This window comes from Dreissena polymorpha, chromosome 13, assembly GCF_020536995.1.
Source record: "Dreissena polymorpha isolate Duluth1 chromosome 13, UMN_Dpol_1.0, whole genome shotgun sequence".
Classification (NCBI taxonomy): domain Eukaryota; kingdom Metazoa; phylum Mollusca; class Bivalvia; order Myida; family Dreissenidae; genus Dreissena; species Dreissena polymorpha.
Window position 1 is genome coordinate 25,298,395 of NC_068367.1, and position 16,880 is coordinate 25,315,274.

General features: G+C 37.3%; 1 protein-coding gene across 1 annotated transcript in view; it reads left to right on the forward strand.

Annotated features, from left to right (window-relative positions):
- LOC127856445 (uncharacterized) overlaps positions 1–16,880 on the forward strand; it is a 123,180-nt gene that overhangs the window by 44,392 nt on the left and 61,908 nt on the right. Inside the window, exon 8 of the mRNA XM_052392652.1 lies at positions 2,074–2,250. Within this exon, the coding sequence (XP_052248612.1) occupies positions 2,074–2,250 (177 nt within the window). The remainder of the gene's footprint in view (positions 1–2,073; positions 2,251–16,880) is intronic.

A 16,880-nucleotide genomic window follows, 5' to 3' on the forward strand; every position in this document is an offset into this window, starting at 1 on the left:
CCCCTACTAAGAACTGCAAAATGCAATGGCGACAAAAAGTATATTAGATAATTTTGTTTCTAAAACAACAATGCTATTGTTTCTGTTTAAAAGGTATCATACACAATTATGTATTGCTAGAATAAGACACCATTCTTAGGATTAACTGTGTTTTTAAACAATTTATTATATGCAGTTTTGCCTGTGGTACTTGTTTATTTTGGCAAAATGTATGTAAAATTAGACACTTTCATATATAAACACATCATTGAAATTGATTTTACTTTAATGCATGAACACAGTCTAAAAATACAGTTAAAATGATAAAATATATAGTCATTGTTAATGAACAAGTCATCAAAAACATTCAATGAATAATTTAAAAAATGATGTCCATTCCAAGTTTGATGTCTTATTCCAAAGTGACAAAATAAAGTGTTCTATAATGAATTTTGTTTAGACTTATTTATATCTATTGAACATCTATAAGACTGCCATTCCCACCTGTACATGTAGCTCTGTGTGACGCAAATGTCACTGATGTATCAGGAGCAGATGCTCATGTACAGGAGACTAGCTCTTTCAGTGCTGGAACCGAATTTTGAAGGCCTTTGCAAACAGTTTGGATCCTGATGAGACGCCACAGAACGTGGCGTCTCATCAGGATCCAAACTGTTTGCTATTCTGATAGTATTCTTTAAAAAAAATCAAATAAAATGCTAATTTTAGAAATTCAGCAGACGACATTTTAGCAGATGATAAATTGCCCAGCATGCAAAGGGATATAACAAATCAATGTCTCTGTGCACTTCTGTTGTAACTGCTGCAAAATAAATATAAAGATACAGCTGTAGCTTTCAAACGTTACATGTCTTTGTATCAGCTGGTGTATCAGAATCAGGGATGAAAGAATATTGATTCTCATGTAATTCTTCTTGTATTGTTTACATGCATGTACTTGACATCAAATTGTTGATATTTTTCAGGATATTATTAATTGACGTGGTGCATTGTATTGTTCAGGGAATTATTAATTGACATTATACAATTGGACAAGGATCTCACTAGTTAGCAAGTCGGATAATTACAGCCTGAATCCCTCCAATTAATCTCAAATATAAGCCAATATGGGAAAAAAACATGACCAATACCAGATTGAACCAATCATAACAGTTGAATTGTCTGATTCGAGTGGGAAAAATTGGGTCGTTGGTAAAAAAAAATTCTAAAAAAAGGTTTTTCAGGTTATACATAATAGATAATGGAACTAAGCTCTAACTTTATTCTGATATAGTTATTCAACTTGAAATGCATACAAATAATTTTCTTGTTTTTGTACGCTTTGCTTTATTGGGTAAGGTCAAACATCAGGTTAAAGATTTTAATAAAAGTGAGATGTTGTCAAAAAACATTTGTCCAAGCTCTTTTTAAATGACTAGACACACAATTCGATTTATATAAAACCTTGTTTACAACACAGCTCAACATAATCAAAACAGAAAACAAATCCCTGAGTCTTCTTAAAGTAACTCACAGGCTGTTCAGGTTTGCTGCTGTTTGCTGCTCATCAGTACTTTAGGGTTGGAAATGAAGCCTTTAAAACTTGAATCTATGAAGAAAGGTTTTTATTATGTCCCCCACCCACTATAGTGGGGGATATATTGTTTTTGCCCTGTCTGTTGGTGTGTTTGTTTGCCCCAACTTTAAAGTTTGCCATAAATTTTGCAATATTGAAGATAGCAACTTTATATTTGGCATGCATGTGTATCTTATGGAGCTGCACATTTTGAGTGGTGAAAAAACAAGGTCAAGGTCATCCTTCAAGGTCAAAGGTCAAATATATGGGTCAAAATTGCTCATTTAATGTACACTTTTGCAATATTAAAGATGGTAACTTGATATTTAGGATGCATGCGTATCTCATGGAGCTGCACATTTTGAGTGTTGAAAGGTCAAGGTCATCCTTCAAGGTCAAATATATGGGGACATAGTGTTTCACAAACACATCGCTTGTTTCAATATGAATTTCAAATGGACTACAAACAGATCAAAATGCGCATCTAAGCGTGAAAGGGGTTAATCCACACTTTCCAGGTGACGATACCAATACGAGAGGTGATTGCAATTACTAAGGAGAAGACTGCCCGAGTGATCCCCAATGCCATGCTGGTGATCACTGACCGGGACCGGTACTTCTTCACGTCCTTCACGGCCCGTGACAAGACCTTCATGATGCTGTTCAGGATGTGGCAGAATGTGCTACTGGATCAGGTACTTTATTATTTGGTATATATTTTTTTCTAAAAATAATTAGTTTTTTTTATGTTGGTATTTAAAATCAATAGCAAGGAATAATTATCATGTTATAGGAATTATTTGTTGTCGTTTTTAGGCCCTGAAGGAGGGCATATAGTGATCGGACTGTTCGTCCATCTGTCCGTCCTTCTGTCACACTTTGCGTTTAGGTTTTGCGTTCAGGTTTAAAAAAATGCTCATAACTTCTATGTCCCTTCACATAGCAATTTGATATTTGGCATGCATTTGTATCTCATGGAGCTGCACATTTTGAGTCGTGAAATGTCAAGGTCAAGGTCATCCTTCAAGGTCAAAGGTAAAAAAACATGTATCGAAGCAGCGCAATAGACCCTTTCAGTTATTCGCATTTACTAGTGTAAGAGTTGTGTCCCTTAGCCGGTTGTGACGTAATGAGATGATACAAAATCCGCCAGAGAGAAAATTATACAGTGTCGCTGATAATATCAACGTATATATATGCTTAAATTGCACAAATATTTCATTTTTAGCTCGACTATTATATATGAAATATATATAATGGAGCTATCCTTCTCACATCGGCGTCGGCATTTACATTTCCGTAAGCGTGCAAATGTTAAAGTTTTCTTACTACCCCAATTATTTTCATTGTCCCTTGACATATTGCTTTCATAATTTGCATGCTTGTTTACCAACATGACCCCAGCCTATAAACAAGAGCACACAACTGTATCAAGCATTTTGACAGAATTATGGCCCCTTTTATACATGTACTTAGATAATTGAACATTTGCTTAAATTGCCATTACTTCCTTATTTATGATCAGATTTTATTAATACTTTGACAAAACAACACTTACCTGAATACCACATTGGATTCCACCCAAACAATACTCCACGCCCCAACCCAGAATCCCTGCCCCCCCACCCCCACCCCCAATTTTTTTTTTTTTCCTTTTTTTCTTTTTGAAAGATCATCTAATAAATGACCACACCCCACATTATACCCCCCTCTCAACCCCCCCTACCCCCTACCCCCCCCCCCCCCCATTTTTTTTTCCTTTTTATTTTTTAAAGATTGTCTAATAAATGACCACACCCCACATTATACCCCCCTCTCAACCCCTCAAAAAATAATTTTTTTTTTTTTGTTTTCCTTTTTTTATTTTCGAAAGATCGTATAATAAATTTTTGAATATGAACAATTTCCCCATCATGGCTTATGTTATACTGTCAAGCACTCAAATAGTCGAGCGCGCTGTCCTCTGACAGCTCTATTTTAATTATATTGACGCCTTTTAAAGCTATCGCTTTTGACATATCTCATTTTAGTACGTTGAAGCGTAAAAATACATTAAACATTCCTTTAAATAACCCTGTATGTCGCAAGACAAATCCCGTACTGTTACCACTAAACTCTAAACATAAATATTTTATGAAAATGCCAAATATTGAAAAAAGCGCCGAACGTTTATGTGTTAATGGTATTGATCATTGGCATATGATTTGAGCGCTTTTTTTACCACTTGGGAACATGACCTTTATCATTGAAAATGGGAATTGAAGTGACCTTACCTGCAAAGTTAAGACTCCACTCGCTGGTTGGCAAAAAGAGGTGGAATTCATAAAAGCGCATATAGAGAAGGTTGACAAAATCATTGCAGGATAAATTAAATTTAACGAAAGAAAACAAATAATGATAAAAACAAACAACAAATAGATCTAGATTGGTATACGGACATTTTCCCGTTCGGACATCTGCCCCTTCATGAAATCAGGACTAAATGGACAACTACCCCTTCAAACGAATTTTGAAGGTGGAAATCTGCCCCTTCACTCAAATTCTCAAGGTGGACATTTGCCCCTTCACTCCAATTGGCTAATTTTAATACGATTAAAATGTTTAATTGTCTTGACAAAAGTTCATGTTGTCAGAGATTCTATTTTTATCTAAGATTATCTATTTTTAGACAGGTGATATGCACTCATCTTATTTCTGAATGGTCTATTTAATATCTCGTGCGCACGGTATCCGTGAAGAAGCTTTCATACTTGTTTTTGTTTTAGATGAAATCACAGCGTTTAAAAATTTACTAGAAAATAATTTGTATTGCCCTAATCCCTCCCACCCTTATGATTGACAAGTTATCATCGTTTGATCTTTAAATCATTTAAAAAATAAGCCAGTTGTACAGAATGTATATGTATAGATTATATGTTTAAGTCATGTTTAATGGTAATTGATTATTCAGTTATAGGCACATTGGTTTATCATTGCGAATGGTAATTAATTAAGAGTTGTTTAGTTCAGTCATTGCAGATGAGAGATTAAGGTTTTTGTGTGCTTTTGTAAATATATAAAGGTAAACTTGTGTTAAATGTAAATTTAATGATGTATGTTTGTATTTATTGAATTTGTAATGAAATGTTTCGAGTTTGTATGAATATTCGATATGTTGCTGTACTTTTGTTTGTGGCTTTATATGAATATTCTTTGAATTATTACATTTGAACTGTTACATTTGTATTGTAATTAAATGTTGATTCATCGATTCGCTGTGTAACAAGGTGGACATTTGCCCCTTCGGACTATATTTCAATAGTGCCTATGGTTGTGAATTCAATGATGGTTTGACGAGAGTTCATTCATGATATGCTTATGGGTTATACATGTCATTCTCCTTGTTTGATACGTGTTCCTTCAAATGAATTTAATTTAAACAGAACTTAACTGAGTCATTTTAATTTTGTTATTTGTGTCATTGAATAATTTTAGAAATATTTATTTTTGTACATTCAAATGCATTATCTTTGATGCTGTAGATCAATACCTTCAGGAATTAAATAATTGTAGACCACCTCTTAAATGGTAAAAAAACCGCTACATTAATTAGTTTCACTATCCTTATTATCAATATTAAGTGTTAAGTAATTTTCACAGTTATTTATACACATAACATAACAATTATCATTAATTGCTATAATGCTTTACCTTTGCATTAAATAGTTTAAGTATTCTTATTATCAATATTAATATTAATTAGCAAGTAGTTTTCACAGTTATTTTCACATTTATACAAGTGACATTAGTTTATTAATTGATACAAATGATGTGAAATGTACTATCTTCATAACTCATATTTTCATCATGGAAGTTATTCTCAGCACCAGCTCTCAAAAACTCTGCTATGAGGGTCACTAATGTATACAAAGAAGAACTCTTCTAAGAGAACGATTCGTTGGGAATGCTGCAATGTTTATTATATGCATGCATGTTTAAAAATTAGTAAATAAAGATAATGAAAAAAACAACAATGTTTATTATTAATGCAATAAAGGGGCAAATGTCAACCTTGAGAAATTGAGTGAAGAGGCAAAAAATCCGGAATACGGACAAAACCCCTCCCGGATAAAAACCCTCCCGTCATTTTCATAGGGGGCGGACGAAAACCCTCCCATGAATAAACATGGGCGGACAAAAACCCTCCCATGAAAAAAACTGGGGAGGACAAAAACCCAAAAATTAAAAATTTCATTATGGTCAAATAATGATTTTATGTGCCGTATGATAATCTGGTCAGTGACCAGTTTATGGTTGAATATGTTTTGCTCTTGTTTTTCATATATTCAACTACATGAATGTCGCAGAAACAAGAGTGGATAATACCCGGTGACTTCGCAGACCATGGATGATAGTTGCAGCATCAGTCACCGGGTATTGGGCACGATGGCGACCGTACTATGCTAAGTCTCTTAGACAGTCGGTCAACATCAGACCATATGGCGACACCCGTCAGCCGGTCTTTGCCCGATGGCATTGGTCAAGGACATCGACCAATGCCGGACCATTTGGCATCCGCCATACGGTCATTATCCGGTGACAACACTGGTCATGATATGACCGGTACGTCACCGGGGACGTTGATCACGGATCTTTGATCGACGTCTGATGGTCCGGTCACCGGTCCGGTCACCGGTCATGTCACCGGTCCGGTCATTGATCACCGGTCCGGTCACCGGTCATGTCACCAGTCCGGTCCGGTTACCGGTCCGGTTCAGTCACCGGTCATGTCACCGGTCCGGTCCGGTCATTGATCACCGTTCCGGTCACTGGTCATGTCACCGGTCCGGTCCGGTCATTGATCACCGGTCCGGTGACCGGTCACCGGTCATGTCACCGGTCCGGTCACCGGTCTGGTCCGGTCATTGATCACCGGTCACCGGTCATGTCACCGGTCCGGTCATTGATCACCAGTCCGGTCACCGGTCAACAGTCATCAGTTAGGCCTGCCACTGATAACACCAGTCACCGGTCAAGAAGAAAACTCGGTCTTCATCATTGAATTATTCTCCTATTCGTCGTCGAATACATCATTTTCATCAAGGAGTAGACATTGGACACGCTCTTCTTCGTCGAGCAGTTCTCATCGTCGCGGCTGTCGTAAGCGATCACGTCGTCACTCACGGAGACGGTATTCTAAAAGATCTCTGTCTCATCGCAGCCGATCCACATCTCGAGCCGATCCAGATCTCGACCCCGCAGGAAACGAGGACGTCGTCAACCTTCACGTAGACATCATCGGTCTTCATTGAGCACAACAGGACAGTTATCGAACATACCTCTCCTTCATTGAGCAGTTCTCGGCGTTGATACGCTCGTAAGCGATCACGTCAATGCTCACGGAGACAATATTAAAGAAGACAATATTTCCAGCTTAGCCGAACAATATTTCGGCATCCCAGTTATATGGATGTCGCCACTTCTCACGTAGGCGTTAATGAACATACTGGTCATATCGACGTTCTCCATTTTATTCCTTTAGGAATATCATGTCTCCATTCCACGTGTGATGGTTTTTGCATCCACACATGTTGCAGTCACCGAGCCGTAGTTGTATACGAACACTAGTTCGTTTAACTTTCAGGCTTCGGGATAAGCTGTTCTTTTCTCCACTACGACTACAAGGACACTTATGCCTATTAATACTGATAATCTACCGTTGTTTTCCGGTTAACATTATCAGATGACTTCGTTGATGGTCATTCTTCTGCACCAGATATTTCCATTCTGACGCAGTTATATTATACCGGTCCCGATCACCGGACATCGGTCACCATTCATCGGTCATATCACCGATCACTGGTCACCGGTCAGAATAAGTGATGTCTCATCGCCATCGGATTGGATTTTTGGCTCGATCTTCTTTTCCAAGCAGTGCTTGACATTGATATCAGACCATATGGATTCCACCATTTTTTCGGTCTTTGACTGGTAACGTCACCGGTCATAATATGACTGGTCCGTTCACCTGGCTACAGTTACCGGTCATTGACCGGTCCGGTTCAGTCACCAGTTACCAATTACCGGTATTTCACTGTGTTTTCATAGGTCAATTTTTAGTATCACGGGTATCGTCTACATTCCCTAGTTGTATACCCCTGGCTATGATTGTATTGAAAACTGTATTTTATGGATTCAACAATCTACATGACTTTTTGTGTTTTTCAATACTGATGTTCTACTTGCGACGGTTACCAAATCATGCTATATCTGTTATTTGTACTTCTATCTCAACCGGCTACATGCAGACTACTGGTCTTGCAGATACATCGGCTGAAGTGGGCTCGGAGACTAGCATTGAGGTCGAAAATTACTATTTGACCTCTATTAATTTATGTTCGAGACCCGAAGGATGAATTGTTTTAACCGCCTTTACCTGTCGGCTACAGACTTTGCAGTCAGTGTCACGGAACAGTTGGGACACATTAATGACGCTAGCAGGATTAGCAAGACGACTTTTTGTATCGACTTCTGCTATTCTATTGCTCCTACGACAGTGCATATTTTCAAGCTACTGGAATCAACAAGAGTTCTGATACATAGGATTGCCTATCAGATTGACCGCATAGCGGCTACAGTCTTGTAGATGGCTTGGGAGCTATTGAACTCAGATCTTAGATCCTAGGATCTGGAGGGACCTCATCTTAAAGTTATTCTTCTATTACACTTCTGGCCATAACAGGCCGTCTTCCTATAACTGGTCGTATTCCTTTCGGAATTCGTTCCGGTTAGGAGTCTTGATGTAAATGGATTAATCAAGTCAGAATTTAAGACTTCCATGCATTCTACCGGCAAGCGTGGATCCCCTTAAGGTTACTCCAAGGGTTTTCACCTTTTTCTGCCATCACACCTCCGATTCCGGAGGTACCACTGTCAATCATATTTCCGTACTTCGCAAATCGATGACTTCATGACCTGTATTATCCAGGATTTTAAAGGAGCCTGTTATTGTTTCAAGAAGAGGCTATATTCTGTAGAAAGGTCATAAACTTATAAGTGTTAAACACTGTCCTATTCTACCAATTTTCAAGTGTGTTTTGAGTGGGAAAGTTCGGCTTGCCGTGATTTCTTTGCCCACCCATCCTTGACAAATGGTTCCGGTCACCGGTCAGTATTTACCGGTCAGGTCACCGGTCTTTCTGCTGAGACGTCTTTTCTTACGTCCGTTTCAGCTTTATTTTTAAGTTAATTGTATTAATCTCTGGATTATTCAATGACACAGATTTCCATCTTTTTGTCATTATTTACCATTATTCAGTGGTGTCTAGACTAGAAGATTATCTTGGCAAGAATATAGTTTATTCTACCACAATCTTCCTTACATCTTATACAGATGTGAGCAGAGAAGGTTATGGACGATCACATAGAACAACGTATCTTGATTTCTCAATTATGTGGTATACTAATGAATATCACCTTCACATCTACATCTTGAAAAGCAAAAATTCTTTTTAGCTGTTTTTCATTTACAACACATTTTCACGATTCCTTTGTGATGGTTTCAACTATCACACATCGGTCGTGGTTTACTTACAGACACGAAGGTGATCATATTATCACTCCTTGTATCTGGAAATCAGGAACTTATTCGTTCTTTGCAAGAACAACAAATTTTCTCTATCGTCTTACTCATACCAGGTCGTCTCAACGCTCTGTTGGACGTTTTGTCCTGCAGTTCTTTCTGTCGAATTATTTTTCCGTTGGTTTCAAATAATGTTTTTGCGCATGCGCGGCAGTGAATTTGCATGGTGTACAAAATTGATGCATAGTATATCGAAGAATGTTGTTTATCATCAAAAGCTAGTAATTAGCGTTATGCGATCATAGATCGCAGTATATACCGGTATGCTGAACAACGTCAATAATGCAGTTCACAGTGATCGATCCAGCAGGGTGTGCGATTGTTATACATTCGTCCATTGACATAAACTGGAATATCTTGCCTTCTTGGTGAGTTTTTGCAATAACTGAGTTTTTGCCATAATTTCATGCAATATACATAATGAACCATGGGATTGTGGTTCTACGACCTTTTAAGTCTCCTGTACAATTATTTTCAGGAAACTTCTTCACAGGTCAAATATCATATCTCAGAGAGACATATGTTTACTGATCCAAATATGTGCCACTACATGTCTGGCCATTATTTACTTTTAGTTATCTCTAAAGAAGAACGTTTTTCTGTTAGAGTTTCAATCCTTGTTACTTGTGCAAGGATAATTCCATCAGAACTGTATAAAGGTTCTATGGAAATTCATTTTTGACTGGGTATTCGAGAGCATAGTTATTACCTTAATCACTCTGCTAGATACATAGAGGTTTTTCTCATCTTTTTCTTGATGATAAGAAATTTGTTCTTTTCTTCATCAAAGGATAGAGATTATGCTTTCGTATACTTTGTTTTGTGTAAGTCATCGCAACTCTGTGCTGTCTTACCTATTTTGGAACTGATCCATACTATGGAACGTCAACACTATGTTTTTCGTTCCTTTACCTTCATAAGCGGTTTTGACTTGTGTTACATGTTGGGATGCTTAATGAGCTTCCTATGAACCTTTTTCATCAGGCTTATTAACAGTTCCAATATAATTTTAAGACGGTTTTCCTTCTTATTATGGCTTTTACCATACGGAGAAGTGAAATTCATGCTTTTTCTGTTGAATACGACCAATTCCAGTTGGATCTAATGTCGTTTTCACTTTGTTGTGTCAGCCAGGATTCCTTGCTTAATATCAAGTCCTCTATATGGCTTCTACCTTCAAGTTTTCAAGTTTTTCTTAAACTGGTAGTCATGAAGATGAGGATAAACTTCTATGGGCAATCAGGGCTTTGAAGTTATATCTCTGCATTGTTAGTCGGAAGTCCATTCGAGGTTCTCAAAAGACACTCTTCATTTCCCTGAAAAGGGGGGTGAGATGTGTCTGCGGCTTCTATTTCTCGGGGTTAGACCTGGACTAAGGAAAGTTACTCTTATCCTATCTAAGGATTAATTCCTTTTTAGGATCTTACCGCATGAATTAAGAGCTCTGTCTGTTTTGTGGGCATATATTAATCACACCCCACTTTTTGACGTGCTCTAAGCTGTTTTCTGGAGGAATCCGACCACCTTTGTCATCTTTTTATCTTCGTTTTCTGAAGTGCAAACAATACAATTTGTATATGTTTGGGCTTGTTGTGGTTTCACTAACGGTAGTGTCTTCTTTACGACATAGACATATTACTCTGTCCGAGAAGTCATAATTAATACCGTTTTAACGAAGATTACTTGATAACCCTTGTTGAGGGTTTTGCTATCATTAGCTGATAACCCTGTTTATGGGTTCTACTGTGTTGGGAAAATATATACGAACCTTCCCACCGCAGCTGCAAAATCAGCATGAGATAACAGGTCAGTATTTATGACATTAAAACAAATTTTTTAAATAAAATTCATTTTAATTATTAAATACTTACCTGTTATCGGTAAGTCCCACCTCCCACCCCGCTATTCGATTAATATTTTTGTATATATATTGAAAGAATATTGAGGGTTGGTTACCGATTTTTGGCTAGGTTGCATTGCACTATGTTTAACCTGGCCTGTATTACGGTATTGAGGTGGCGGATTCCCAGTTAAAATTCTGGATGAGTTAATTCCCCTTGGAAAGGAGAAGCATGAGATAACAGGTAAGTATTTAATAATTAAAATGAATTTTATTTAAAAAATTTGTATTAATAAAATTCCAATAATCAATTGCCATTGTCATTTTTAGAATCGGCTTAAGTACTTTAAGGTACTTTGTGTGCATTCATTGCGCCATATGATTATTGTCTTTATATTAAACGACCAACAAACATATTTGTTTTGGGTTTAATTTTTACGACATCATGCATTAGCATATAAGCATATTTTATGTGTCTGGCCAAGTTAGTTTGTTTCCCGCCGGTAGTTTATGTATTTCACACATTAATGTCATGTAATTATGTTTTGGCACATACGAGTGGTCAAGTCTCCAGCAGTTGGTGGATTTATAATTGCTTGTTGTTTTTGCTATTAGCAGTTTGAAGCCACATCAATAACCAACACTTAATTGTTCTTTTGTTAATTATCAGTTTATTATAACTATTGTTTGACTATGCGTATATAAAGTAGATTCATTGTGTTTATATTATACAGTTGATATCGCTAATCATTACCTGATAATCCCGTATATTCCAGTTTTAAAGCAAATTCCGGTAAATATTTACGGTAAAAAGTGCTAAAGACACACACACATTCGCAATTATTCTTAAGTATCAAATACATTTTGGCATTTGTTGCTATTTAAAGATGTGATGAAATAACGTTCAATGGGGGCGTTTTTTTCCCACTGAACACGCATAAATCGCCTGACGTGATGTACATGTTTTAATACAACACAAAATACACCCAAACTTTCCATGGGAAGTTGCACATGTCTGCATAATTTTCGCGCGCTTTTTATGGAGACAAAGGATATTTTAGCACTGTTTATTTCACGCTAGAATTTGTTAATGTCGCATTAGCATTACAATTGAAGCGTGTTTCGGATTACAAATTTAATAAAGGTCATTTCAGAATCGAACGAAACATAAACATTGTACATAATTTATTCAAGGATAATTTGTTAAAACATTAACATTGTGCGTAATTTATTCAACGATAATTTGTTAAAGCGCATTACTTGCCATATCGCTTATTAAACGTGAAAATAATAAATATGAAAGTAGCGTAAATCTAGTTTTCTATGCTACACAAATGTACATGTAGGTGTATATCTTTTCACTCCTACGTATGCGGCGGATTTACTCCGCGAAAGTATGCGAGGTTAAAACACTCGGCATTGTTGCGCGGATCGATGCCGAGTGTCTCGGCAATAGGCCGCGTGAACACTCGACAGGGCCGCCGCGCACTTAATTTCTGGCCGTGGCGTAGCTGCAAATTGTTATCCCCACGTTTTTCGGAGAAAAAGTTGGGATATTGTGTTGATGTGCGTCTATCCGTCCGTCCGTCCTGGCCACCTTCTCCTCCTACACTATTAGCACTAGACCCTTGAAACTTACATACATGGTAGCTATGAACATATGTGCAAGGGTGACAGTGACGGAATTTTGATCTGACCCCTGGGTCAAAAGTTATGGGGGTTGGGGCGGGGCCGGGTCAGAGATTTTCACTTATTTTTATGCCCCCCAGTATGGTGCATTGGCCATACCATTTGCAATATTGATGATAGCAACGTGATATTTGGCATGCATGTGTATCTCATGGAGCTGCACATTTTGAGTGGTTAAAGGTTAAGGTCAAGGTCAAAGGTCAAAAAAACAAATCCAAGGGAAGTAATAATCTTTTGAAGGGAGGTAAGTAAATAACCTGCCAAATGATATAAAAAAAATTAATAAATCAAAGTGGCGCATAGAGTTACACAGTAGTGGCGCAGAGATGTATTTTGTATTCAATTGTTTGTGTTAACTCATCTGTGAAATGGTTTAGCTTAATCTAATGTTTATACAAGGGATTATAAAATATTGGCGCAAAGGGACACCTGTATATGAGAGAAGAGATAGAATGCAGTCAAGCATAAAAAGCATGAGAAACTCATGGAATATAGCCTCAAGAAGGTATAAAAGGGCTGAAACTTTCAATTTGTGCAATTACAATTTTAGACTCATTTCTGAAAATCTGTCAAAGTGTGTGGGAAAAATGTGAGAAACAATTTAAAGCAAGATGGACTTTGAACAGGCACATCAAAGACAGACATGAAATTCAACATATTCATTGTTGTGTACAAGATTGCGATAGAAAATGTCTGAGACGCTACTATTTAGTCAACCATTTAACCTTAAAACATAACTTTTCCAAAACAGAAGCAAGAAGATGGCTATAAGAGAGCATGTTCAGTCATCTCATAAGACATTCCAATTAGGATGACATGTACATAATTGACTACAGTGAATTTGATTCATTATTAGATTTGTTAGGAGAGCAGGATGAAGAGGAGAGTATAGATTTTCACTCATTTTTTAGGTTATTTTACATTAACTTCTTCATTTGTACATTGAATTACTTCAAATGTATACTGAACATCTCTTATGACAATACGGTCAATCTCAACTATGCATGGCCCCATTACCAACCCTGGGGCGCCCCTGTGTCAAACATGCGGCGTGGGGATACGCGTCGGCCTCTGCCGCGCAATTTCTAGTGTTTGTTCCGCGTTGGCTGTACTGTGCATTGATCATGACTGGCAGATGACCCCTGGCAGATGACCCCTATTCATTTTCAGGTCACTAGGTCAAAGGTCACAGTGACTCGAAATAGTAAAATGGTTTCCTGATGATAACTCGAGAATAATTAGGCCTAGGATCATAAAACTTCATAGGTACATTGATCATGACTTGCAGATGACCCCTATTGATTTTCAGGTCACTAGGTCAAAGATCAAGATCACAGTTTTCACACAATGGCTGCCACTACAACTGACAGCTCATATGGGGGGGGCATGCATGTTTTACAAACAGCCCTCGTTTATATTGTCATTCAATGTAAAGGAAACGAAACTCCATTCAATGGAAAAGAAAATCACCACAGCATTAGCAAAAATGTATTCCGCCTGTTAGGGCTTTGTTTTATAATTGATTTGCACTTTCGATCGCTGATGAAAAATATCACTATCCACGCCACTTTTCCATTTGTATGCTAAAATTATTAATATTGTCATTCAATGGAAACAAAACGAAAATTCATTCGATGGAAAAGAAAATGATAAAATTTAACAACTGTTATGTATTTCACATTTTTAGGGCCTCGTTTTACAATTTATTAAATGCACCTCTTACACATTTGATCGCTAATGAACAACAACAAATCCACGCCACTTATAATTGTGATCAAATAAATATATGTTTCATTATTTTTGAAATCTCATTTATAACTGGCTTACTATAAGAAAGAATACAGCCTATTTAGTTGTTTTGTTTTGTGGGATTTTGAGTATATAGTCTTCCGATCACGTTCTCTGATAAACAATACCGCTGCTTTATCAGCAGTATAAACCGAATATCAAAAGTTCATTAAAATAATATATTATTAACAATTAGGTATGTATAAACCTTTTCGTGCATATGTTCAGTCCATTAACATTGTTGAAAAAAATATTTTCAAACAAGATCTCTGTTCTCATTTACAAGCGGTACACTCGCTTATCATCGCATGACGTCACATAAGGTAGATAATAAAAAACCGGCAATAACTTAAAGGGTCTATTGTGCAATTTTGAAACTAGAGATGTTGTTGGGCCCCGTTACAAATGTCAAAAAGTATATTTTTCCCCAATGGCTTGCATAAATTCCCAATTGAAGGCTTTCAAGAAACAATTTTTAGCTTGGCGTTTTCGGAGGTATTGTCATACCCAGCTCATTGTGTCGTCCGCCGGCGTCATGCTAAAACCTTGACATTTTGCTCTTAATCAAAGTGCTTCCACCTACAACTTTGAAACTTCATATGTAGATGCACCTTGATGAGTTCTACACGCCACACCCATTTTTGGGTCACTCGGTTAAAGTTCAAGGTCACTGTGACCTCAGCAGAGCGTTTGCAACGGGTATGCGGTGCTCTTGTGGTTTTTTTTGGAAATAAAAAGCAACCTTAAGTTAATTTCTCTTGATGACATGGATTGGACCGGAGTAAATTCTATATTGAAAATCCTTCTTCTCAGTTTTATAGTATTTGTCTGCAAAAAATCAAATGCACCAATTTCCCAGGATTAGCCAAAACAAAGCTGTTTTTTCAAATCTGAAGGTTCTTTGCCCATTCCCAAAATGGTGAAAAAACCAGCCTTTCATTCTAGGACTTATTCATTTTAAGGGATTAGCAATTTCAATTCTTGTGCTGCTTGACCAGGAGCTTTAAACATGCATCGAATGTCACGTGAACAAATTGTTGATTGATAAGATCACTTTAATGTTTTGCCTTTCACTCTGATACTTTTCAAGGGATCAATTCTTGTTTCTGCGTCTGTGCTGATTGTCAAGGGGTTCACACACTGTTGTGGGTACAATCTTAGTATTGAGGCAATTGCCTTTACTATTGTTATCTAAATTAGCAGTTTGGCCAAGAAAGTATGATTTCTTACATTATTTGCATGCAAGATAATGTTTCAAGTCTTCGTATGTTAGTGTGAAAATTTGAGAAAATTTACCAATGTAGGATTGATGGACTTTTTATAATTGTGGTCAATACCTTATTATTTGGTCTCCTTCTCTACCTTTCAAGGGACCTATATTCATATTAAGTTGATAGACAATTTCTTGACATTGAACTTTTAGAAACCCAGTAATTTAAAGCAAAGTAATATCCTTGATATGAAAATTATATGAGACTTTACAATAAACTGTAAAACCATTAAATTTTGTGTGGTACCAATTTTCGTGGATTTCGTTGGTCGGCTGAACAACAAATTCAAGTACCAACGATTATTTGTACTTTTTTAATCTGAAATCGGTCATTTCCGAATGTCATATCCGACATTTTCTTTTTTGGATGACATATCGGTTTTCACACGTGTATTTTGGGGACCTAATTATACCCCCTTCGAAGAAGACGGGGTATATTGCTTTGCACATGTCGGTCGGTCTGTCGGTCGGTCAATCCACCAGGTGGTTTCCGGATGATAATTCAAGAACGCTTGGGGCTAGGATCATGAAACTTCATAGGTACATTGATCATGACTGTCAGATGACCCCAATTGATTTTGAGGTCACTAGATCAAAGGTCAAGGTCACGGTGACCCGAAATAGTAAAATGGTTTCCAGATGATAACTCAAGAACGCTTAGGCCTAGGATCATGAAACTTGATAGGTAGATTGATCATGACTCGCAGATGAACCCTATTGATTTTCAGATCACTAGGTCAAAGGTCAAGGTCACAGTGACCCGAAATAGTAAAATTGTTTCCGGATGATAACTCAAGAACGCTTATGCCTAGGATCATGAAACTTCGTAGGTGGATTGATCATGACTGGCAGATGACCCCTATTGATTTTCAGGTCACTAGGTCAAAGGTCAAGGTCACCATGACCCGAAATAGTAAAATGGTTTCCAGATGATAACTCAAGAACGCTTATGCCTAGGATCATGAAACTTGATAGGTAGATTGATCATGACTGGCAGTTGACCCCTATTGATTTTCAGGTCACTATATCAAAGGTCAAGGTCACGGTGACCTGAAAAAGTAAAATGGTTTCTGGTTGATAACTCAAGAACGCTAATGGCTACGATCATGAAACTTCA